This window comes from Ambystoma mexicanum, chromosome 3q (assembly GCF_040938575.1).
Source record: "Ambystoma mexicanum isolate Mex_15411 chromosome 3q, UKY_AmexF1_1, whole genome shotgun sequence".
NCBI classification, from domain to species: Eukaryota; Metazoa; Chordata; class Amphibia; order Caudata; family Ambystomatidae; genus Ambystoma; species Ambystoma mexicanum.
This window is the reverse complement of record NC_090926.1, coordinates 258,342,684-258,368,453: the sequence shown is the minus strand read 5'-3', so window position 1 is coordinate 258,368,453 and position 25,770 is coordinate 258,342,684. Positions and strand designations below refer to the sequence as shown.

At 50.0% G+C, this 25,770-nt stretch overlaps 1 protein-coding gene across 3 annotated transcripts in view; it reads right to left on the bottom strand.

Moving 5' to 3' along the window:
- TIMELESS (timeless circadian regulator) overlaps positions 1 to 25,770 on the bottom strand; it is a 1,506,051-nt gene that overhangs the window by 42,539 nt on the left and 1,437,742 nt on the right. For all 3 annotated transcript variants that reach the window (XM_069653695.1, XM_069653693.1, XM_069653694.1), the window contains one exon: positions 22,523 to 22,631. In XM_069653695.1, the coding sequence (XP_069509796.1) occupies positions 22,523 to 22,631 (109 nt within the window). The remainder of the gene's footprint in view (positions 1 to 22,522; positions 22,632 to 25,770) is intronic.

The following is a 25,770-nucleotide window of genomic DNA, read 5'->3' as shown; positions in this document are numbered from 1 at the left end:
CGGTCCTTTGATTCGCGGTCCAGTGTTAAGTGGCTATCCGGTTGCCGGGGTGCTTGGCATGGGCAATTCGACCACAAGACGTCCTGGGATGCGAAGGAAAGAAGGTAAACTGGTTGTGCCCACCAGTCAGGGGAAGAAGCCTCTCCAGCGGGAGATCTTCTCTGTCGTCGGGAAGTGGTGAGTCGGTTCCGCAGGGCTCCACCGGTGGTGTCGTGGTGGTAGGTCGGCTCAGCTTCTCCCTCGTCGGATTCTCTCGTAGACACAGTACAAAGCCCGTCGAGGGACATCGACGCCTAGACCTTGTGCACAGCGCCCTCTGCCGAAATGTTTTTTCCGAAGCAGCAAAGCTGTTGAATACGAATATCACAAGATGAAGAATACGTGGGAGGACACAATCCATTCGAAGATGAGATCTCCCAACGGCAACAGGTACCTGCTATCGACAGATCACTACGGTGACGGATGAAGAAAAAAACTATTTTTAATCAAAAATAGGCACACAAATCTCAAGAAAGTCTAGGAGAGAAACAGAGGAATCCCAACACAAAAACAGAAGATGGCCACCAGGGTTGGAGCTAAGGAGGACCAATGTCATTGGCTGGGGCAGTATGACCCAAATTGACAGCACCTGGCTATGCAAGCGACAAGCAGTTTTAGCTTAAAGCTGTACTGCTTTATATTACTGAGGATTCCCAGCCTGACAACACAGAATATTCATAGCATATGAACCCATGTAAGACCCCATGCTGGAGAATCTTAATAATAGTGTTAGTGGCTAGTTGTCCCCACTGAACAATTGCTTGGTTTTCTTCCAAGTCTCCACGTCGTGACCAAACAGTGGCTTAATAGAGTCGCCTTGAAGGAGCACAAGGGGGTAGCCTGTAAAAGTAGTGTAAGCATAGTGTTAAAGGAACTGCCCTGTTAATTCCTACCTTTCACCTCCAGTAAACAACTTACACTACTCTAGACTAACCACTAGATGGTGAACTAGCATGTCAGCTTAAAACAGTCACAAGCCCTGAAATAAATAATCCCCCTCCCACACACGCAGAAAATACTATGGTTTAGGAAAGGTATCGTTAGTATTGGCATCTCAAGACCTACCTAAATAATTGTATGCACTTTCTCGAAAAGTGGTGTCCACCTGCACTCAACCTTAAACACACCCCATCCCACCTCATTGCCTTTTGTTCACTTTCCTCCTACTCTTTGCATCATGCCTTTTCCAACTCCTTAACTAAACCCTTTACACCTTCCCACCATAGACCATGGACTAGAAACTCAGGCTAGGTACAAAATGCAATGTCTACTCTGACAAGTGTCAGCACTTGGAGACCAGTATGGTGGGAGCAGGCGCAGTATAACACTGCATTACGTTTAGTAACCTACGTTATTAGAAAAAATATACACATTTCCAGAAAAAATACAGGCTAGCTGATGTGATGTTATGGTCATGATACAAAATATATATTTTTTATTTTTTTTAAAGTTTTTATTAATTTTATTCAAACCAAACAACAATACAAACAAACCCAACACGCAGTACAATTCACGACAGTTCCATTAAACACCATTTTGTCTTTTCATTTTTGCCACTGCTCCCCTAGTCCCACCTCCCATTACAAGCCTATTTGTACTTCACATTCAGTATCTGCTACGCGTGACAGGGTCTCACTACACTCGGGTTCCGTTGGGTCCGATATAGATCCGAACAGTTACGCTATTAATGATTTCCATGCTATCAGGGTACCCACTTCTTCCCCACTCATACTGCTCGCCTCATGCCATATTATCGTTTCAGCCTCCGCCCATTTCTGTAACTCCTTCCACCATACCTCCCCACCCGTGGCTTGTGACACTTCTTCCATCCCATGGCAATCCTCCGTTTTGCTAGCACGTATGCCAAGTCTTTCAATTTCCCAATGTGTTTAAGTTTCCGTGGTCTGGGGAACCCTCCCAACAAGCAAGCCCAGACCGTGTCTATGACGAGTGTGACCCCCCCCTTCTCTGCCAGTTTTTGTGCCACTTCACCCCAAAAACACTCAATTACTGGGCATGAACAAAACATGTGTCATGTCAGCATTTTCCATGTCACACTTAGGACACGCCTGTCGCCCAGCGTTTCCGAACTTGGATATTCTCAGAGGGGTCATATATGCTCTATGCGTTATATACAGCTGTATTTGTTTTAGTCTGGCATTCCTTGACACCTTCTTGTGATATCCCAGGGCACGTTCCCACATCCCATCTTCCATTGGGGCCCCCAACTCCGCTTCCCAATCCAGTCTCAAACGTGTCAATTCCTTCCCAACCTTAGTCATCACCATCTCATACAATCTAGAAATCTCATGCCCTCCCTCCGATATATCATATATTACCCCCATAATTGCGTCTGGTTCCTCTGTCAATACTGTTTCAGGCGACGTTTTCTGAATTTTCTGAACCATCCTATGGTATGAAACATATTGGCCCATATGTAATACCACCCCCTCCCCAAGCTCCTCGAAGTCCCTAATGGTCCCCTCTTGCCAGATGTCTCCTAACGTTACCAGCCCCACCGATTCCCAGTAGGTTCTGATAATCACCCTCAACTGCTTATCTCCTCCAGCTAAAGCCACCAGCGGTACCTGCGGGGAGCATGGGAGTGGGTCCTCCATCATCCGACATGCTCAACGCCACATTTTCCACCCAAGCATCATCCCAGGACGCTCTTTCATTTCTGACTCAGACAACCATATAATTTCCCTTAAGTAAAATGGGGTACAGTCCTGACCAAACAACCTAAGTTCAGGGGTCGCTTCGTCGGAGAGCCACTTGGCCCCATATTGTAGTTGACTTGATACATAGTAAACCTCAATATTAGGCAGTTTAATACCCCCCTTTTCATAGAAGTTCTGCAACTTCCATAACGCCACTTTATTTCGGGTACCATGCCATAGGAAGTCCATACACATACTATTCAGTTTAGCAAATAACTTCTTGGGTATCATATGTGGGATGTTACTGACATAATGTAGAAGCCTAGGCAGGACCACCATCTTGAGCATTGCCCCCCGACCCATCATTGCTAGGGGCAACTTCTCCCAAAACTTCATGCATTTCCGGATTTTGTCAATAGCAATCTTGGTGTTGTACTTATGTCCCTCTTCTGCTGTGTGATAAACGTCTATTCCAAGGTAACGGAAAGAACTAATCACCCATGGTATCTGCAACACCGGTAACCTTTCCACAGGGGTCCCCTTATAGCTACCTAGCGGGAATATACTAGATTTTTGAGGATTCACCGCTATGCCGGACAACCCCGCATACCTCTCCATCACTTTCAGAATATATTGAAGATTTTCTTCTGGGTATTTCAAGTATAATAACAAATCATCCGCATATAAGGATATTAGTTGTCGTTCCCCCCCCAACCTCAATACCCATCGTATCATATTGTTGTCTGAGGTATATTGCCAGGGGCTCCAGGGCTAGAATGTAAAGCAACGGGGACCAGGGGCACCCCTGCCTGGTGCCTCTACTAAGTTGCCATCTCTCGGATATCACTGATCCCGTTCGAACTCTGGCTAGCGGCTCACTGTATAGCATTTTCGCCCACCTGATATAACCCGGCCCTCCTCCGTATCCTCCCAGGGCTGCCAGCAGCCATGGCCACTTAACCGAGTCGAAAGCTTTTACGGCGTCTAAGGATACAATCGCCATTTCGCCTTCATTCTCAGCCGCCCATTCGATCACCCGGTGGAGTCGCCTGTGGTTGTGTTATGATCCTAAATCGGGACATAGCCCGTTTGGTCGGGGTGGATTAATTTGCTAATTACTCTTCGCAATCTGTTTGCCAGGACAGCCATCAGTATCTTGCTGTCCTGGTTCAGCATCGACAGAGGCCGGTAAGAGCTACAGCTATGCCCTGGTTTGTTGGGTTTAGGGAGTGGTATTATCATCGCTTCTCTGAGTGACTCCAGCAGCCGTCCCATCTCAAACGCTTCATGTCTAGCATTGGGGGGAGCACTTCTCTATATACTTTATAAAATTCGCTAGGGAACCCATCTGCTCCTGGGGTCTTACTGGTGGGCAACTGCCTCACGACCTCTTCCAACTCCTCCAAGGTGATTGGTGCATCAAGCTCTTCTCTTTCCTCATCACTTATCTTGGGCAGTCCTATATCTTCTAGTGTTTCGGTTATCTCCTCTTGGCTGCCCCCCCTCCTTATCCCCTGTATTAATCTGCAAATTCCTTGTTGACTCCTTCTTGGGTGTCTACTACATCACCGTCTTCTTTAGTTATTGTCCTAATCGGGGGAATAGGGGCTTCGCTCTTGTACAGCCATGCTAAGAGCCTACCCGTTTTATCCCCTCACGCATGCTGTCTTTCTACATATTTTTTGTAGTTGAGGTCGCAGAGCCTTTCCCAGTATTCCGCGCATTCCTGCTGTAGTTTAAGTACTATCTCCGTATCCACACTGCTATTTTCTAATATTCTTTCTAGGTCATCTTCTGCTCTTTGTAGGTCAGCCAGAACCCCACCCTGCAGGCCCTTTGACTTAGCTATGGCAACACCCCGCATCACCAACTTAAAAGCTTCCCACAGAGTACCCGCCGAGTCAACACTACCAGTATTCACCTCAAAATAGTTAGTGATCTCATCTCTTATGTCTTCTCTAAAGACCGGATCTTTGAGTGCCTCTGCTCGGAGGCGCCATGTCGGGATCCGCACCCTCGGGGGGCAGTATTGCCATCCGAGGACAAGGGGCGAGTGATCCGAGAGGACCCTCGCCTTATATTCTATGTGAGTACTCCCTGTCATTACATCCGGCGTGGCAAAGGCATAATCCAATCTCTTGTGTAGCTGCTGCGGGGCTGAGTAGTGCGAATATTGCCTACCATTAGGATGTTTTGTTCTCCACACATCTACTAAGCCAAAGCCATCTAGTAACGCCTGCAATACTTTAGCCGCTGGGGTGGGCCTATCAATCCTGCTATCGGATCTACCTTGGGGCTCATTACACAATTAAAATCCCCTCCCCAAATAACCACGCTTCCCACATACATACTAAGGTTGGTGCACAGAGTTCTGAAGTATACCGCCGTGTTTTGGTTGGGGGCATACGGATTTACGATGCATACCTCTTTATTCTCCACCAGCCCTCTCAATATAACCATCCTCCCATCAGTTTCCGCCACTTCCTGTAGTAGCTGAAACGGGACGTGTGGCGCCACCCAGACAAGCACTCCCCTAGCGTAAGCAGAATATGACGAACCCACCACAATCCCTTTCCACTTTTTCCCAACTAGCTCCAACTTCTCCCACGTCAGATGCGTCTCTTGTAACAGTGCAATATCTATATTTTGCCTTCTCAAATACAGCATGACCTTATTCCTCTTCATATAACTTAAGTCCCCTGACATTCCACGTTATTATCTCGAGATCTCCCATAGCTCGTTAATACTCGCCTCCCTTATTTCCCACCGGTCCCTCCCAGTCACGCTATGCAGATACAACCCTTTGGCTCTTCCATGTAGGCGCGTGTTTGAACTGAAACTCCCCATAACTATGTACACACCAAACTCCCCTCCTCCCTCCACTCCCCCCACCCATCCCTTCCCAAACAACACCCTCCCCAACTGCTGCCCAGCTCCATCCCTGGATCTCAGGCACCCCCACATCTAGCCCTGTCCAGCACAAGCTTATGCTCAGGGCTCAGTAGGGTGAAGTCGCCCTAATGGCCACTTAACTATTAGTACTAAATGGGGGTGTAAAGACTAGCTCTGCAAGGCTCCTTAATGAAGCAATAGTCGCAGTGCCCACAAGACATTATCTATTCCAATCTGGTTTTATCTGCCCAAAGGCCACACCAATGACTATAGTCAAGTCCCATAGTCCTAAACCGCACCATCTTCCGGCGCCCCCATTGCGCACTACTTATCTCCTCCGTCTCCCCCTCTCGTCTGGATGTCGGACTCCTGGGGGCAACCCTGCATGTCAAGCCATCCCATGGCATCCTCCGGAGTTTCAAAAAACAAAGTCCTGTTTTTGTGAAAAACTTTCAACTTCGCTGGGTAAAGCAGCATATACTTATGGCCCGCTTCTCAATCTCCGCTTAACCGCCCCAAAGTTCATTCGACTCCGCTGCACCATCAGGGTATAGTCCGGGTAGGCCGTTATATTGCTAGTTCAAGCTTGGCCTCCCAAGCCGCCTTCAGGTCTGCAATCGCAGCTAGGACTTCCTGGTTTGTGCCCGTGACTGGCATGCCACCAGCAGGGGGCTTGTCCTTGTTCTTGGCGCTTTCCGGGCCAGGGGATGTCCTGGCGTATTCGTCCAGCGTGGGCTGCTTCCCCTTCGGTCTCAGAGGTTTGTTAGACATGACTCTGCAGCCGTTGGTCGTGGGTCAGCCCCTCCACTTGTGCTCCGCAGTTCCTTTGTGGTCTCTCACGCTCCAGGGGGCCACTTCAGAGGTGTACCAAGCCTAGCCCTCGTTCGCCACAATGGGTTGTGCTCTCCCACGTAGCCATATAAATCTCCACTCCTACCTCTCCTCGGGGTGGGTGGGGGGGGGGCACACTCCATCCCAATATCACCAGCACCACCCAGACATGGGGGCGTCAGTACCTCAAAGGCTCATCCAGCCTTCCCCTCGACCCGTCCTGGGCAGCCTGCGGTGGCCTGCAAGACCACTTTCTCCCTTCTTCTCTGTTGTTTGGGCAGCACCAGGATGCCCGTGATGGTCAAAGCATTTGTGTCATTGAGGGTGCCTGTGATTGCGCCAGAAGGTGTGTTGCAGTGCAGAATATTATCAGGTTCCCATGCAAGGCATCCCGTTCACAGTGTCCAGTTACTATTATTGTGTTGTGGCGCAGCCTTGGCACCTCACTTCTCACCTGAGGGCCGATGCCCCCGTTGCCGGCTTCAGAGCCGTTGTGCATGGGCTGCCCTGCGTGTCCCATGTCTCTTGCACGTTCGAGCACCAGTGCTCCCATTCGTGCTTCTGCTTGATATTACTATGCGCACTCCCTCGGGGGTCAATACTCCAGCTTCTCTCCCCAAGTTCGTTCCCTGCGCATACCACTGCACCCTCCTCTTTTAGTGTTCCCTGCAGCTTCCCGTTCTGCACAGCAAATTCGCCTGTGTTGTGCTGTATTTCGTTTCCCCTGCCTGCAGAGCTTCCCTCCACTCCGGCCTTCTCGTCAGTTTCGTTATTATTTGAAGCCTTGGCTGAGCAACTGTACCTTCGCAACTGCTGCCTCTCAGATCGCAAGTTGTGTAATGCAGATTCCTACTGCAGGGGGTCTGTTCCGTGTCTCTTTCACTTTGGCTGTATGTTTTTACGTCTTTGGCTTCTGAACACTCGGATATTTATACGTTCCGGGGTTGCTATATCTTCTTTGCCGCCGGGAGCGCACCAGCATTACTGTCCATCTACAGCGTTTATCTGCCGCCTTCTCTCCTGGTGCCCGACTTTCGTTCTCCGCTTCTGGGCGAATCTCATCACGGCAAACATTTGATCCGCCCCTCGCAGTTTCGCTCCATTTCTACCCACGGCTGTTTATTAGTGATCAGCGCTGTGGGGTTTATCTTCTAGCTGCCGTGTGTCCACTTTGCCGTGCCCCCGTTCTCCGAAGTGTGCAGGCACTATGTATCTCGCATTACACTTGCGCTCTTTGAAGAGATCCTTTGTTCGGAGGCCGGCGCCTTTTTGTTGCAGCTCTGTCGGAACGCTTCTGACCTTGTTCTGTTTCTAAGTCTCCGACAGTAGCTCAGTTTCTTTTCTAAGACAGCGCATTCAGTGCCTGGGATGTTCACACAGCAGCAGCTCTGGCTGCAAGCAGAATCTTTTATTTCAAGCGCATCTTCGGGCCAGGATCATTCCAGATCCGCAGGAGCAACAGGAAAGTACTCCCTATCACATGGCTCCTTAGCCACGCCCCTCATGATACAAAATATAACCACCACTGGCCAGTTACTGTTAGCAAAGCAGCCAGGGCCAAATCGAGGCACACAATTCCCCACCCACTATTGTCACCAACCTCCGCTGCTAACAGCAGTGTTAACATATTTGATGGATACACTGCTTATGGGGGATCGGGGTTGAAAGCCTGAGATCCTAATGTTCGAGGGAGAAAATACCGAAAATTATTTTTCCAAAATAACCTTCGGTCTTTTCACCTTGTGGCCGGTGACTGGCAGTGTCCCTACAATGCCTGTTCCCTTTCACTTCCATGATCGGGAACTGGCGCCGCAGGGTCCTTTCCTTTTTTTAAAAAAATCTTTTTTTGGGGCTTTTTGGGATGGCTGCGGGGGACACCCTGCTCACAATATAGTGAACAAGGATGCGGGGGACCCCCTTTGCACTGCATGGGTGATTTGGTCGAACTTTTCGGCCGTTTGAAATTTTCGAACGGACGAAATCCGGCCAAATCACCCATTCGGTCATTTTGGATGATTCCCTTAAGGATCTTATTGGCAGATGTGCAATTTAGAAACATCAATTAACACAATCTAAAACATACTAGTTGTGGCTTAAAACAAGGCAACAGATGTGTGTGCTTCTTTAAATACATTAACATTTTGCGCCGACTCTGTAGGTGGCAAGTGGAACATGTTTACCATCACAGAAAAAAACAGAACATGTCCTTTCTTCTTATGGTAAAGTGATAAATACATGAATAGAACAGCTTTATTGAATTTATTAATGTGCCTGCCGAACACTGAAACAAGGCCGTCTTGTGTAGGTTCTCACGTGGCACAGGCACTTCTCAGCAGTGTCCTTTCCCCTGGCCTTACCCCTCTTGGGGACTTGCTAAATGTCCTGTTGTCCTCTTTGTGCTGTGTGCCCCTCTGTTCCACTAATGGCACTGTTGACTGCGCAACATCAACAGCAGTCAAATGCTGTAGGTATCCGCCAAGTGCCCCCCACATCCAGAGGCACAAAGGAGCCAGAATATGTGCCACGGATCAGCCATACCACGGACACATGTGACATGCACATATGAATGCATTTATTTATTGTGCATTTTTAAGGTGCTTATCCAACAATTAAGGAACAAGTTACTTACCTGTAACTGTTGTTCTCCAGCATGGGTCTGGCATGGATTCCCATGCTCATGAATATTCCCCGTCAGGCCGGGAATCCTCGGTATAGAAAAAAATCAGAATCAGTTTTGTTTCTGATCTGTCTTTCTTAGTAGTAACCAATCACTGGTCTCTGGGTCATACTGCCCCCAGCCAATGACTGCCCTCTCCCTAAGCCCCGCCTCTGGTAGCCATCCTCAGATTTGGTAGCACGTAAAGTGGCAGTATGACCAAGTGAAGAGCCGCAGAGGGGTAGGCGGGAGGGTTCGCATGTGAATCCATGCCAGATCCATGCTGGAGAACAACAGTTACAGGTAAGTAACTTGTTCCTTCTCCAGCATGGGGTCTGGCATGGATTCACATGCTCATGAATAAGAGAATACATAGCAGTACACACATGCACAAACACGGGAGGTGGCAACAGGCTCAACATTAAGCAATACAACAACTCAACATTAAGCATCTCTTACCTCCTCACCAGGCTCACCTTAAGCGAACAGGTTGCGCAGCACTGCTTGGCCGACCCTGGACTCCTCCCTGGAGTCCCGATCGACGCAGTAGAATCTTGTGAAGGTGTGCGTCGACCTCCACGTCGCAGTTCTGCAGATGTCCAGCAGGGGCACACCAGACAGGAACGCCGTGGTAGCAGCGATCGCTCTGGTCGAATGGGCTCTTTGATGGCCGGGCAGCGGTCGGTTTGCCAACCGGTGACAGTGCATGATGCACCCAGAGAGCCATCTGGAAATGGAAGTCTTCGAGAGAGCCTTCCCTTGATTCACAGTCCCAAAGTTCACAAACAGCTGTGATGTCTTCCGAAAACTTTGTGCGGTCCACGTAGAACTTCAGCGCTCTAGCTACGTCCAGCGAGTGCAGAGTCCTTTCAGCCGGCGACGAAGGAGATGGGAAGAAAACTGGCAACACCAAGGGTTCGTTGAGGTGGAAGTCCGATGGGCACCTTGGGCATAAAGGAGGGGTGCGTTCTCAGCACCACCCTCATGTCGTGAAACGTCAAGTATGGCGGCTTGCAGGATAGGGCCTGGATCTCTCCCACTCGTCGTGCGGAGGTGATGGCCACGAGAAACGCTGTCTTCCACGACAGAAACTTCAATGGTGCCGAATGCATAGGCTCAAATGGGGGCCCCATGAGCCTGGTCAGCACCACGCTGAGCTCCCACGCCGGGGCAGGGGCCTTCACCGGCGGGAATGATCGGAACAATCCTTTCATAAATTCCTTAACCAGTCGATGAGACCACAAGGACGGCCGTCCCATAGTTCTGGTGTATCTTGAGATGGCGGCCAGATGTATCTTGATGGAAGCGTGAGCTTGTCCAGCCTTGGCCAATGATAGTAGGTACGGCAATACTTGGGGGGCCGTAATCCGCAGAGGGTTAATCTTCTGTGCACGGCACCAGACAGAGAACCTCTTCCATTTATGTCCGTAGCACTTGAGAGTTGATGACGCCCTGGCCTTTGCAAGAACCTCTCTGCAGTCGGCCGGGATGTCGTACCCTCCAAACTCTAGTGCTGCAGGAGCCAGGCCTGCAAGTTCAGCGACTCCGGGTTGTGGTGAAGAATGGCGCCTCCTTCTCTGAAGAGAAGGTCTGCGTCCGTCGTCAGCTTGACTGGTGTGGACGTTGACAAGTCCAGAAGATCCGGGAACCAGATCTGTCTCGGCCACGCCGGTGCGACGAGGATCATCCTGCACCGGGACCTCTTGAGCTGGTTGATGAGCCGGAACAGCAACGGCAGCAGAGGGAACGCATAAAGAAATAGGCTGTCCCAGGGGAACGAGAAAGCATCGCCCATGCTCCTCGGCTGGGGGAACCTGCTGGCGAACCTCCGGCACTTGGAATTTGTCGCCGTCGTGAAGAGATCGGTTTGGGGTTCGCCCCATCGTCGGAAGAGTCGATCCACTTGATCCTGGCGTAGTTCCCACTCGTGGCACGAGCGCAGCTCTCTGCTGAGTGAGTCAGTGATCGCGTTTTTTATTCCTGCCAGATGAAGAGGCACCAGTGCCACAGATCCTGGACTTCCTTGGATAGGGCCTGGGATCTGGTTCCGCCCTGCTTCCGGATGTAGAACATCGTGGTGGTGTTGTCGGTGAAGATCCTCACCACCTTGTCCTTGAGGGATGGAAGAAAGGACCTGAGGGCCCAGAACACTGCGCAGAGCTCCAAGATGTTGATGTGGAGTGACTTCTCCTCCGGGAGCCAAAGGCCTCTCGCGTGAAGATCTCCGGAGTGCGCTCCCCAACCTTCCAGGCTGGCGTCCGTCGTCACCGTCACCTGGTGAGCTGGGGTCTGAAAGTCTGTGCCCGCCGACAGTTGACAGCGGGTACCCCACCACTGGATCACCTGACGGAACGTTTCGCTGAGAGGGATCCTGTCCTCGAAGCTGCCCATCGACTGGACCCAGCGGGCGTCGAGGAACTCTTGTAAGCGGCGCATCCGAAGCCTGCAAAGGCGCACCAGATAAATGCAGGAGGACATCATCCCGACAAGGGACTTGATAGATCTTGCCCTGGCCATGTCCGTGGCCAGCAGACGCTGCACCTTGCCCAGAATGGTCCTGGTCTTTTCCTCCGACGGCGAGGCCAGCCACGCCGCTGTGTCGAGCTTGGCTCCCAGAAACAGGGCGACTTGCGACGGAACCAGGTGGGATTTTGGAAAGTTGATGGAGAATCCCAGGTCCGTGAGCAGCTGGATGGTCTTTGCAGTGTGCTCCACAGCGAGCTCCCTTGTCCTTGCCCGGATGAGCCAGTCGTCCAGGTAGGGGTAGACGTGGATCCCCTGTAGGCGCAGCCGCGCCGCCACCAGTGCGAGGCACTTGGTGAACACCCTGGGTGCCGACTTCAATCCGAACGGGAGGGCCTGGAACTGGAAGTGCCGCCCTTGGACCACGAACCTGAGGAACTTTCGGTGTCTTTTTAGATTGGGGATGTGGAAGTACGCATCCTCCAAGTCCAACGACGACAGGAAATCGCCCTCCTCCAGCTGTCCCAGCACGTCCTGGAGGGTGACCATCCGGAACTTCTGTGTCTTGATGTACTTGTTCAGTCGTCGCAGCTCCAGGATGGGGCGCCATCCTCCTGTATTCTTTTTTATGAGGAAGTACCTTGAGTAAACTCCGGAGCCCCGAAGCCTCTTTGGGACGAGCTCGATGGCACCCTTCTTGAGCATCGCCCTTACTTCCAACAGTAGTTGAGGGATGTGATTTTCCTTCCTGGCCACGGGTGGAACGCAAGGCTTCTTCTGAAACTCGAGGGCGTGCCCTTGGGCCAGGGAGTCCAGCACCCAACGGTCGGTGGAGATGGACTCGCACACGCTGACGAACCTCGCCAGCCGGCTTCCCACTGGGGTGCTTTGGCGGGGGCCCGACCCCACAGTCGGTTCAATCTTGTTTGGAGGCCGCCTTGCCTCCTTGACCTCCCTGTCGACGACGACAGGCACCACCTGACTTGCCGCGTCCCCTGTAGGCTTCCTGGGACGAAGATCTTGCCGCTTGGCGGTACGTGGAGGAGCCACTGCCGGATCCCTTGGAGGCACCATGTCTGCCTCAGGAGCTCCGAAAGGATGGCTGTCGTCGTTGGAGCACTCCCAGTGCCCGGGCAGTCTCCGTGTCTGTCTTGATGGCCTGAAGGGACTCATCAACCGCCTTCCCAAACAGGTTGTTCCCGTCGAAGGGCATGTCCAAAACCTTGGTTTGTACGTCCTGGCAGAAATCCGTCGCCTTGAGCCATCCTCGTCGTCTCAGGCAAACGCTGTTGCCCAACTGACAGAAACCGGTGTCGGCGATGTCCGTTGCCACTGTGATGGCGTGGTCCGAAGCAATCTCACCTTCCTGTAGGATTTCAAGGGCCTCAGCCCTTTTGGCGTCCGGAAGGAAGTCCAACAGAGGGGCGATTTTGAACCACATCCCCCTGTCTGTCAGAAAACGCTCCAGGTCTTGTATCACCCCTGCGGTTCACGTGTCTCATCCTCACCAAAAGCTTCTGTCCCGTTATACCACCATACAGAAGGCGGGCTTGCGGTATCCACGCTCTACGCACGGAACACATTTGCGTCGGGAACTGCGTTCCCGACGCCTCACGTGGAAGTTGCCATGGAGACTACGTCAGTGGACGCAGCATCTTCCACGTGATAGAAAACGTGTTGGGTCACGTGACCATCTTGGTGCCGGTACTTCAAGTACTTAATGATCTGGCGCCCACTTCTCGCTGCTTCTGATCCAATAGTGACAGCGGTTTTTTCTTGCTCAGATTTAGTGGTTTTGTTTGATCTCGGATTACGTTTACTGGATTGCTCTTGGATTATCCTTACCTGTTCTTGTATCTTGACCTCGGATTGTTTATGGATTATTCTTGCCTAGTGATTTGGTTTTGTCGAAATCGGACCTCGAAGCTTGGGAGACCTCTTACCTTCGTTCTTTCCTTCCTTCCTTTTCCCTCTCCAATCCCTTCCCTGTCCTTCCCCAGGGTGCTGTAGGCGTCCTCGTGCCGGCGGGTACAGGCTTGGTGCTGGACTAGAGACTTCCTGAGCACCTTTTAGGCGTCCTCGTGCCGGCGGGAATAGGTGGTTGCTGGACTAGTGACTTCTTACACCTTGGATTGTTTGGTCCACCGAACAGAGGGCAGATACCATCACACTGTTCCTACAGGAAAGAAGAAGGACTTTGCCAGGGACGTTCACTTCCAGGGAAAAAAGGGTAAGAAACCTACCTTTCCTTACCATTATTTCTTCCACTCATTCTCTGGTACTGATTGTCTTTTCTCTTCTTCTGGTCTCCAGAGTACCCCAGTATAGAGGACATTCTTGCATGAAACACTTCTGGTTAAACCGTTTTCTGCAGGTTAGTCTGTTGAGATTTTGTTACGTGTTCTCTTGAAAGGGGTGTATTTGATTGTAATCAGTATAATATTCTGCAGTCGTTGGCTGGAACCTGGAACCATCATCTACCGGGAAGTTGCGGGCCGCTCAGCTCTACGATCCCAACGACTCTACACCATCTTCCGATCAATTGGATTCTTAGACTGTCCTTTCGTACTCCTGAGAATCACATTGGTAGGAAGAAATATATTCTTCACGACGGGTCAACGCGGAACCAGGTTCCCGGATTTCTGACAGAATCAGAAGCCTTATTATGGATGCCGCGAATGACCCGTTGGCCGTTTTGGTTCAGTTAGTGGCCGACCTACGTGCCGATATGACGGCCACCCAGGCTGACACCCACCGGCGCATTGATGAAATGCAAGCCGGTATCAGGGAAGTGGTTACAGGAATACCATCTTTGGCCTCCGCTTCCGCTTCAGGTCAGGCAGGGCCTTCGGTCAGACCTGATTCTACGCATGTGTACATGGCCGCTCAGTTCCCGCTTGCTCCCCCAGAAAGGTTTACTGGGGATCCAAAATCCTTTCGGACATTCATTAACCAATGCAGACTGCATTTCTTGTGTCGGCCTACCTCGTTTCCTGATGCGACTACTAAAGCAGCCTTTGTCTTATCTAACCTTGGAGGTATGGCCGCGGTTTGGGCGAATCCTTTGTTGGAACAAGGCAGTCCGCTGTTGTTCGACTGCGATGCATTGATCAGTGCTATGACGAGGGTGTTTGATACTCGCTACAAGACTCAGGCCACGGATCTGGAATTGCTGAATCTCCGTCAGGGGGACACTCCTTTATTATCGTATTTGGCTAAGTTCAATCAGTTGGTGGCTGAAACTGGTTGGCCGGAAGATAAGAAAGCCGCTCTGTTCTATAAAGGGCTGTCGGATACGTTAAAGGATACCATAGCTACGGTTCCGGTGGTTCCTACGTCCTTTTCTGATTTCTTGGATCTAGTACTCCAGATTGATGCCCGACGTACCGAAAGAAAGGGGGAGAAGAGAATGATTACGGTCAATACCACTATATCCCCAATCCCTGTTTCTGGCGGTGACGAGCCTATGCAAATTGGGGCAGTTAGGGGCCCGCTAACGACAGAAGAACGAGAACATCGTAGACGGAACAATCTGTGCTTTTATTGTGGTTCCTCTACTCATCTGCTTAGTGCATGTCCAAAGAGACCCCGCAAGTCGGGAAACGCCAAGGCCCGGTCGTAGAAGGAACCCCTACGCCGAGCTCTTCCCTGCAGGGTTCCTCGTTGTCCACGCCTTTTTACATTGACGTCATGTTGAGTTACGATCAGGTCACTCCTTGGAGTTCTGCAGCTGTTCTTGACTCAGGGGCAACCGGTAACTACATTGATGCCCAATACGTTCGGAAATGGGGTATTCCCTTGTTGTCAAAAAGTGTTCCGGAGGTAGTCAATGCGGTTGACGGTTCAACCCTACTTTCGGGGCTTGTTACTGAACATACCATTCCGTTGTTGTTAACTATTGGCGCCGAGCATTCGGAAATCATCACATTTGACGTCATTATGGCACCGCAATACAAACTCATCCTGGGTTTACCGTGGCTCAAGCTTCATAACCCGGTCGTTAACTGGGAGACCGGGGTTATCGCTTTCAGTGCTCAGCAACGCCCTCGATCCTGCAGTTCCCTAGAGTCCATGTATGAAGTACCTGAAGCTCCTAGTCGGGCGTTGTTGAACTCTGTGGTTACAATCGGAGCTGTTGTTAACACCGTATTACCTGTCGAATACACAAGTTATAAGGACGTCTTTGACAAGGGGAAAGCAGAGATCCTGCCGCCTCATCGGCCCTATGATTGCCCCATTGTTCTCAAACCGGATGCCAAGACACCTTCGGGACGTATCTATTCCCTTACACAAAAGGAAGAAGTCGTCCTTAAAGAATATTTGGATAAAGCCCTCGAGTTAGGTTTTATTCGGCCTTCTCACTCTCCATTTGCTTCACCGCTCTTTTTTGTACCCAAGAAGGAGGGGGACTTAAGACCTTGTATTGATTATCGGGAACTCAATGCAGGTACTATCCGTAATCAATACCCGATCCCGTTGATTTCTGTCTTGCTGGATCAGTTAGGGTCTTCAGAATTCTTCACCAAATTAGATCTAAGGGGTGCGTACAATTTGGTCCGGATACGTCGAGGGGATGAGTGGAAAACAGCCTTTAAGACACGATATGGCCTATTCGAGTATTTGGTGATGCCATTCGGGCTTTGCAATGCCCCGGCCACATTCCAGAATTTCATCAACGACGTTCTACGCGACATGATCGACAGATTCGTTATTGTCTATTTAGATGATATACTCATCTATTCTCCATCCATGGAAGATCATGTACGTCATGTTTCACAAGTCTTACAACGCTTGCGGGAGCATCGTCTTTTTGTCAAACTGGAAAAATGTGTATTCCATGCGAGTGAGGTCGAGTTCCTTGGATATGACATCACCAATAAAGGAGTGCAGATGAGTAGCAATAAGGTGAAAGCTGTCTTAAACTGGCCTGTACCAACTTCAAGGAAGGAGTTACAATCATTTCTGGGGTTTTCGAACTTTTACAGGCGGTTCATTAGACAATTCTCTTCGATTGCTGCACCCCTCACCGAATTGACCAGTAACAAGAAACCTTATTTATGGAACGATAACGCCCAAATAGCGTTTGAGTCTTTAAAAGCCGCGTTCACTACAGCCCCGGTGTTGCTACACCCAAATGTCAAACGTCCATTCGTTGTCGAAGCTGATGCTTCGGATGTCGCGGTAGGGGCTGTCTTGTCCCAAACCTGCGCTGATACCAAGGAGTTGCATCCAGTCGCCTATCATTCGCGCAAATTAACGCCCTATGAACGTAACTACACCGTTACTGAACGGGAATTGTTGGCCGTAAGAGACGCATTTATGATCTGGCGTCATCATCTCCTTGGGACGGAATTACCGGTCCAGGTTTTTACTGACCACAGAAACCTGTTGGCGTTGCAGTCCCTGACGTGCACCACTGCGAGACATGCCCGTTGGCATGAATTCTTTTCCATGTACAACTTTAGTTTGACTTACCGCCCAGGTGTCTTGAATTCCAAGGCGGACGCGCTATCCAGAAGCCTGGGTAATGATGGTTCACGTCCACAGGATGGGTCTTTGTTATTACCTACACAAGTGGTCTGTAGTTGTGTTCTACAACCCACTTTGAAGTCAACGCTCCAGAACTGGGTTGATAAAGAGCCCACAGAACTGGCAGACTATAACATGGATATTCTGCATGGTCTTCCTTATGTCCAGGGTCGAGTTTATATGCCTGATCAGGATACCCGGTGTACAGCTATTTCTTTGTGTCATGACGCTGCTATCGCAGCGCATCCTGGTTCCCAGAAAACTCTTGAACTCCTCAAACGCTGGTGTTGGTGGCCTTCCATGCGAAGAGACGTCTCGCAATATATCTTGACCTGCGCCATCTGTGCCCAGTGTAAGTCCCATTCAGCGAAACCTATGGGGTTATTACAACCATTACCAGTGCCAGCCAGACCTTGGGCGATGATTACCATGGACTTTGTGGTGGAGTTGCCTTTGATTGATGGGTTTGATACCATATGGGTGGTGGTTGACAGCTTTTCTAAAATGTCTCTCTTTGTGCCTTGCCAAGGCCTGCCATCAGCTGCTAAGCTGGCAGAGTTGTTCTTGCGACATGTTTTCAGGTTTTTTGGGTTGCCTGAGATTGTGGTTTCTGACAGGGGGTCCCAGTTCACGTCGCGTTTTTGGAGGCATCTAATGTTCTCTTTGGGGGTAGATGAACGGTGTTCCACAGCGTTCCATCCCCAGACGGATGGTCAAACAGAGCGGGTTAACGCTACCATGGAGCAGTACCTCAGGTGTCTCATCCTTCAACATCAGGAATCCTGGCTAGCAGTTCTTCCTTTGGCGGAATTCGCGTATAATAATTCCAGCCATTCATCAACGGGAACATCGCCATTCTATGCCTTGTATGGGCAACACCCACGCACCCTTCCTCTTGATTGGAATCTACCTGAGGATTGTCCGGCAGTTCAATCTTGTATCAAAGATTTGTCTCTGGTCCGTGATAGGGTGCTGGAACATCTGAAACAAGCACAAGAACAGGCGAAGAAGTACGCGGATCGGAATCGCCGTCCTGCACCCGTCTACATTCCAGGTACACGGGTATGGTTGTCCACTAAGAACCTACGCATTCCAGGTCGACGATGCTTGTTGCCACGTTTTGTAGGTCCTTATGTTATAAAGGACGTCTTGAGTCCATTGGTGGTCAAATTAGAACTTCCGCACTCTTGGAAGATACATCCGGTTTTCCATGTGTCCATGGTTAAGCCTTGTGTAGACAGCACCAGGATACCGGCTTCTCCGTCTCCGATATTGGTTCAAGGGGTGGAGGAGTATGAGGTCAATTCCATTCTTGATACCAGGGTTTCTCGTGGTACCAGGTATTTCTTAGTGGACTGGAAGGGTTACGGTCCGGAAGAACGGACATGGGAACCGGAGCAGAATGTGCATGCCCCGTTGTTGGTTTCCCAATTTTTGGCCTCTCGGGGGCATGGGGGTCCTTTGGGGGAGGATACTGTCAGAAAACGCTCCAGGTCTTGTATCACCCCTGCGGTTCACGTGTCTCATCCTCACCAAAAGCTTCTGTCCCGTTATACCACCATACAGAAGGCGGGCTTGCGGTATCCACGCTCTACGCACGGAACACATTTGCGTCGGGAACTGCGTTCCCGACGCCTCACGTGGAAGTTGCCATGGAGACTACGTCAGTGGACGCAGCATCTTCCACGTGATAGAAAACGTGTTGGGTCACGTGACCATCTTGGTGCCGGTACTTCAAGTACTTAATGATCTGGCGCCCACTTCTCGCTGCTTCTGATCCAATAGTGACAGCGGTTTTTTCTTGCTCAGATTTAGTGGTTTTGTTTGATCTCGGATTACGTTTACTGGATTGCTCTTGGATTATCCTTACCTGTTCTTGTATCTTGACCTCGGATTGTTTATGGATTATTCTTGCCTAGTGATTTGGTTTTGTCGAAATCGGACCTCGAAGCTTGGGAGACCTCTTACCTTCGTTCTTTCCTTCCTTCCTTTTCCCTCTCCAATCCCTTCCCTGTCCTTCCCCAGGGTGCTGTAGGCGTCCTCGTGCCGGCGGGTACAGGCTTGGTGCTGGACTAGAGACTTCCTGAGCACCTTTTAGGCGTCCTCGTGCCGGCGGGAATAGGTGGTTGCTGGACTAGTGACTTCTTACACCTTGGATTGTTTGGTCCACCGAACAGAGGGCAGATACCATCACACTGTTCCTACAGGAAAGAAGAAGGACTTTGCCAGGGACGTTCACTTCCAGGGAAAAAAGGGTAAGAAACCTACCTTTCCTTACCATTATTTCTTCCACTCATTCTCTGGTACTGATTGTCTTTTCTCTTCTTCTGGTCTCCAGAGTACCCCAGTATAGAGGACATTCTTGCATGAAACACTTCTGGTTAAACCGTTTTCTGCAGGTTAGTCTGTTGAGATTTTGTTACGTGTTCTCTTGAAAGGGGTGTATTTGATTGTAATCAGTATAATATTCTGCAGTCGTTGGCTGGAACCTGGAACCATCATCTACCGGGAAGTTGCGGGCCGCTCAGCTCTACGATCCCAACGACTCTACACCATCTTCCGATCAATTGGATTCTTAGACTGTCCTTTCGTACTCCTGAGAATCACATTGGTAGGAAGAAATATATTCTTCACGACGGGTCAACGCGGAACCAGGTTCCCGGATTTCTGACACTGTCGTAGCGGGCTTTGATAGTCGTCTTTGGCTTTGATAGTCGTCGCTGCGGATGAGATGACTAGTCCCATCGTGTCCAGCTTCCTGCCCTCGCCGTCCGGCAGGGAAGTTGATGTCGAGGCCGATGCCCCCCCCAGCATTCTTCTTTGCCGCCGCCGAGATGACCAAATCCAGGGTAGCTTGCACCTGAAGGCACAAGGGGGCAGCGTCGGGGACCGATACTTCTTCTCATACCGGTCCTTCTTTGCCGGCGCCGTGGCAGGGTTCTTGAGGAGGGTCGAGCCCCTCATCCCAGATGTCATCAAGAAGAGGTACGGCGAGGACAGTCTTCCTTTTAGCCTCGCGCCGTTGGCAAAGGAACCCTTCCTTCCTTCTTCTCTTCTGGGCAGAGCTGGAAGAGCTTGGATGCCCTGGAAATCATGGCATGAAAGGATCCAATCTCGTCCGGCGGGGACGCCCGAGCAGGGGGCGACGGGGGACACGTCCCGTCGTCGCCTCCATCGTCATCTGTACCTGTCGTAGCCGTGTCCGTGCCTGTATCATCCCCGTGGGTAGTAGACCGGGGGGAAGGCAGAGCAGGCCACAGAGGTGGGAGAGGTGGACTTTCCAAAGATCCTGGCTCCGGTTCCCTCGTCGGGTCTGGCTCAGGTACCTCCGTTGGGGGGGAGGGGCAACCTTGTCCTTATCTCCGAACATAAGGACTGAATTGCTGACAAAATGGCGGCCGAAGTGTCGGAAACAACGGGCGCGAGGGCTCTTGAGGAACCTCGTGGGATCCCTCCCGATGGGCTGGGCCTCTTCCACGACTTCGATGAGCTCTTCTTCAGAGGTCGTGTCCGTATCCACGATGGCCACCTGCCCCTCCCCCACCTTTTCCAACGAGGACTTTGTGGGGGTCATCTCAATGGGCCTGAAAGACGACTCCCTCCGCGGTGGCAGGGAGACTCTGGGTCCTGAGGTCACCTCCACTGGCGTAGCGTCCACAGGCTGAGCCAGGGCCGCTGCGACATCCTCAATCGAGGTGTTAGCAGGGTGAATTAAGGCCATCTTCACCTTCTGTACGCCTGGGGCCTTCACCTTGGGGGGAGGGTCTGAGCCTCGCTCCCCCTCTGCTGGAATCTTCGAGATCGACCGGGGCCTCACCAGAAGCTTCGCCGGGTTCTCGGACTTCTTCTTACCCGAGCCAGAGCGTTGGCTCGTGGTTGATGGCGCAGGGGAGGATTCGCCCTGCCTGGCAGCCAAGGAGCCCGACCGTTCGGCGCTCCCGGTGCCCGCGCAGCTTGGCCTTTTGTTGGGCCCACGTCGCCGGGGCACCCTCACAGAACTTAGAAGACCGCTCAGACTTCTTTTTCTTCTTCTCGCAGGACAGGCTCTTCCCTTCCAGCCAGTTGGCGAGACAGAGGTGGCGATCCTTCATGATCCGCTCCGACATGTTCCCACAAAATGCACAGTCCTTCTCCGTGTGCGTCTTGTCCTCATGGAGACAGTATAGGCATAACGAATGCTCGTCCTCCTTGAAAACATTCTGAAGCTGGCATCCAGGGCAGGTCCTGAACAGCTTCCCGGGCGTCGAGCTTCCTTTCTCCTGGGCCATGTCCGGGGTAGGCCTCAGAACTTCTGGAATCCTCCAAAAGCGTAACTCGATGAAATCTTGACCCTTGAGGGGCGTAGAAAACTCCAAAACGGATCCCCGTTGATCGGATGTAGAAACGGTGGAGCTTGAGGCTCTAATTAACCGAAAAATTAGAAAAATCTACTGAAAAAGCACGAAAACGCAGCAAAAGCTCGAGAGCTACAGCACGAGGACTACCAACACTTGAACGTGCGGTAAAAATCTGAGGATGGCTGCCAGAAGTGGGGCTTAGGGAGAGGGCAGTCATTGGCTGGGGGCAGTATGACCCAGAGACCAGTGATTGGTTACTACTAAGAAAGACAGATCAGAAACGAAACTGATACTGATTTTTTTCTATACCGAGGATTCTCGGCCTGATGACGGGGAATGTTCATGAGCATGTGAATCCATGCCAGACCCCATGCTGGAGAAATTGTGTTTCAAAGCGCTCTGCGTTTGTGCCCGCATTCATACTGAACTAGTTAATTTCCCCTGGTACCACTCCTGCCTGCACCACATACCCAAGTCACGTAAACGTAACCTGCTGGGCAGTGCTTCTGGTAACATGAGTGGAGTAGCACTGATGATGTCAGGAAGGTAGGAAATGGAACTCATTGTTATTTGTGAAAATGAATAACTAGCACAGCCATGCTAGCGTGGGCCATCATGTTCACGAATAACATGAGCTGCTCGGAATGGAGAGACATGTGGCCCGTGCACACTGTGGTTTGCTTGTGTGATGAGCTGATGACTGACTGACGGTTAAAATAATATATTTGCTAACGCACTGCATCCTATTCAAATTTAGTCTAAGGCAATGAGTGGCAAACAACTACCATTTAAGCACTGAAAGAGGCCACAATTCGCTCACCCATACTGCCAACGCAGGCTCATGACCTTCGTGTTGACGTTCAAACTGACTTGGTCGAGGACTTGCCTGACCGCTAGTGGCCTCCTGCGCTGCTCAGGGTTCAATTCAGTTTCAATATTATTGCAGTAGCTGCAGTAATGACCAGACACTTTTCATATGGGTGGGTATGCAGAGTAGAGGGCCAGTGCCAAAGGCAGAAGTGCAAAGCAGAGACTAGAAGCAACTGGTGACATAGGGGCTCATAGATACTTCTATAGCAGATACACAGTCCCAGTTCCTAGGCCCAACACCTTACCGATCAACAGCCTCTGCGGCCTCGGTATCAGACTCCATCACTACATTGGCTGGATCTGCCACCTCCAGACCATCTTCCTCTGAAAGGGGAGCAGGAGCTATAGGTGAGGCTACAGAAAAAAAGAAACATGCATTAGGAATTTACTTTATTTAATATTTTGAGCATTTACAGTCATCACCACCCTAGCCCCACTGAGGCAATAGGGGAGGAATGGCGTGTGAAAGACTTGCAGTTGGTCAGCTGGGAATATGGAAGCAAGCATAAAGCACCACATACACGTAGCTGGCTCCCCCAAAGAGACCATTTCCATCCCTCTGGGCTTACAAAACACACCCAAAGGCAGTGCTGCATGTGTATCACTGGTGCTGCGACCCAACTGAAAGCCTACGCAATTCAAAGTGAAAGGAAGCGTGCCTTTGACTTGGGGCAAGCTTACTCTTTGCAAGTTCCAATCCCAGCCGGGCTGATTTAGCCCTTCATCTTTCTGAAGATATGCAAAGTTGGTATTATTGAAACGGGAGCAATCTGGGATTAAGTGCTATGCCAACGCCCCCCATATGCCTTCTATAAACTTGTGTGGTGCACCTCCTTGCAGACTATACACTACAGATTACAACTGTGCACAGTTCTCAGCCTCTGAAGTAGCAGATACAACCGGTTCCTAAATTCCTTGCTCTTCAATACACCATATGCAGCTTTCACCAGCGTGCAGACCTACACTAACGTATCACAGCTAGGCGTTTGGCTTGGAACTTGCAACCTTGCCATGGATGACCTTTAAAGTGGAACAGATGACTAATGCCAGAAGAATAGGCGATGTGCCTGCAAAATAGTTCAGATTGAATAGTCCAGTTTGGAACAAGCAACATTTCTTTTTTATGTCACATTTAAAACAAAGTGAGTACATAGGTGTGAACCGAGTAAGTTGGTCAGAAAATGGGAAAAAGAAAGATTAGTGGTGGGCATGGGTTGAGATCATCGCAGAAACGTTGTGCATGCAATAAGCCGGACACCATGTTGAAATAGCTGGTAGCATTTTATACTGATGCCTAGGTCGGTGTCTGTACTGGGGGAAAAAGTAGTGCGCTAAAAGTACACACGTTGAGGCTTAAAGCAGGGTGGATTTTAGCGTTCCAGCTATTTAACGTGCATATAGCAGATTTGCCTCAGTGCCTGGCAAAGGAAAGATGGTGCCCCTAACAATAGGATCTTTTCAGATGGCTGATCACCTAAGCTCAAACTACTGGGGTAGGAGGTATTTTCAAATCCAACTCCCTGGCTTAGCGCACTTCGTTTGGGGGCACAGGTCAGGCCTTAGGACTACCAGGGCAGGATGCCCCTGCTTCCCATTTAACATCATTAGGGTCCACATCATCTTCTGAGGACACACTTCATTTCATTCTTAATTCATGAAATATATGCATACAGCTTGGACTGCCCATCCCAGACCTACACCAGGTGAATGATTACGAGTAATCCCATGACAGAAATAACACATTATACTGTATGTATACCTTACTAAAATTGATGTCAGTTCAGATTGTAGAGTCCTTTATGGATGCACATAAAAGATAAAAGAACAAAAGCAGGATTGATTGCTCCTGAAGGAAGGAAAATATCCCCAAACTGAAAATGTTCTCGTCTTTAACTTGTGATTAAAGAATATATTTTCTTTCTACTATGAAATATTTTGGAAATCATTTCTTGAATTTGAATAATTTGTGTCAAAGTGAAGTTTTTTTAGCGGAGCATTTGTGAAAGAATTAAACCCCTATAGAAGGTTTGACTGGTCTCCAGTATTAATAGGTGTGCAAGGGACGCGAGTGATTCACAGTGTGTGGACACTTTTTGTCTGTCCTTGTTGTACTCAACCCAGTGCCAAGGTTGTATTTCTCTCCCGCACCCTTGGTTGTTACAGGTCACATCAATGGATCCCTAAATTCAGGTCTGCTCCTCACCATTGGATTTGTCACAGTTATTTCCTAAGCCATCTACTGCCAAGGCATCAGGTATCAATAGGGAAGACCTTGCACAGAACCTCTGTTCCTTGATCTGGTGAGGCTAATCAGCTAAAGTCCTGTATCAACAGTATCCTTCTCCTGGAGCTCTGAAGAGTCATGGGCCTTTTGCAGACACACTGCATCCGAACTGGACACTTGTCCTGGTGACTGTGCCTTGCATAGCATGTTGCCGTGAAAAATACAGTGCTGCCTCCTTGTGAGCTCTGGACATCGCGGCTCTGCTGATATTCATCAAGAAGAGGAGTGTTGCTGAAGCAGGAGTTGTGCCAGCAGACCTGTGCGTGATCACTTCAACTCCTATTCGTGCCTGTGGCATCCTGTGGCTCCTCCAACATTGTGGTGTTACAACATCGTTTCGTCGACTTCCTTAACCAGAGTCCAGCGTGGCGGTCTTCAGAACCATTGGGTCATCGATGAAGACTGGAACAACCTGACTCAGCTGTCAACATTGTCATCTGAAGAATGCGCTGCACACACAACCCCTAGACCTCCAAAGCTGTGATTTTTGCGGCCGGCAATCGTCCACTGTGACCCTGATTTATCTGGTGGTGTTGATTCTGATCAGAGTATGAAGGGCTAGTTTGCTAACCTGTTCTGAAGTCTTCCTAGTCCCCTTTGGATACCTCAACGGGGCAGACAGAAGATCTAGGACATTCCAAGAAACATCTTCCTCATCACTGTAGCCATCCACTACATTTAGTGGCTCGGAATGCATGTTGAAATCACAATCATGAAACGTTCTTGCCCTTCTTTGTTTTTATCACGTGCACTTGTGTGCAAATCTTCAATTTTCTTAAGCACAGATGAAACACTTGTCATCTGTTGGTCTTAAGTAAACATTGAGTTGAACAAGAAAATACATTAACCACTGGGTAACAAATTGTCCAGCGTTAACAGGTATGGTTTCCACATTTCTGAATGTTGTAATTAAATTAATGTCTATACAGAACAGTAATGATACGATGGAGATCAGAGAAGTTGTGCCACTCATTTAATGCTAGTGTGTTTGTCACTTTTCAATTGTCTTGTTATTTACATAGTTCAAAGCACATTTCTCATTGTTGCATTTCAATTTGTCTGCATTGTCCATACAAAAATAATATGTCCTTTTCCGGTTCTGAGCTGTTCTTTAGCCTCTATTAGAGTATCATAGAGGTGTGGCCCACAGAGTAATGAAGTGTTTTCTATTATAACAACGTATCCTCTGTAGAAATGAATTTGGTTCGA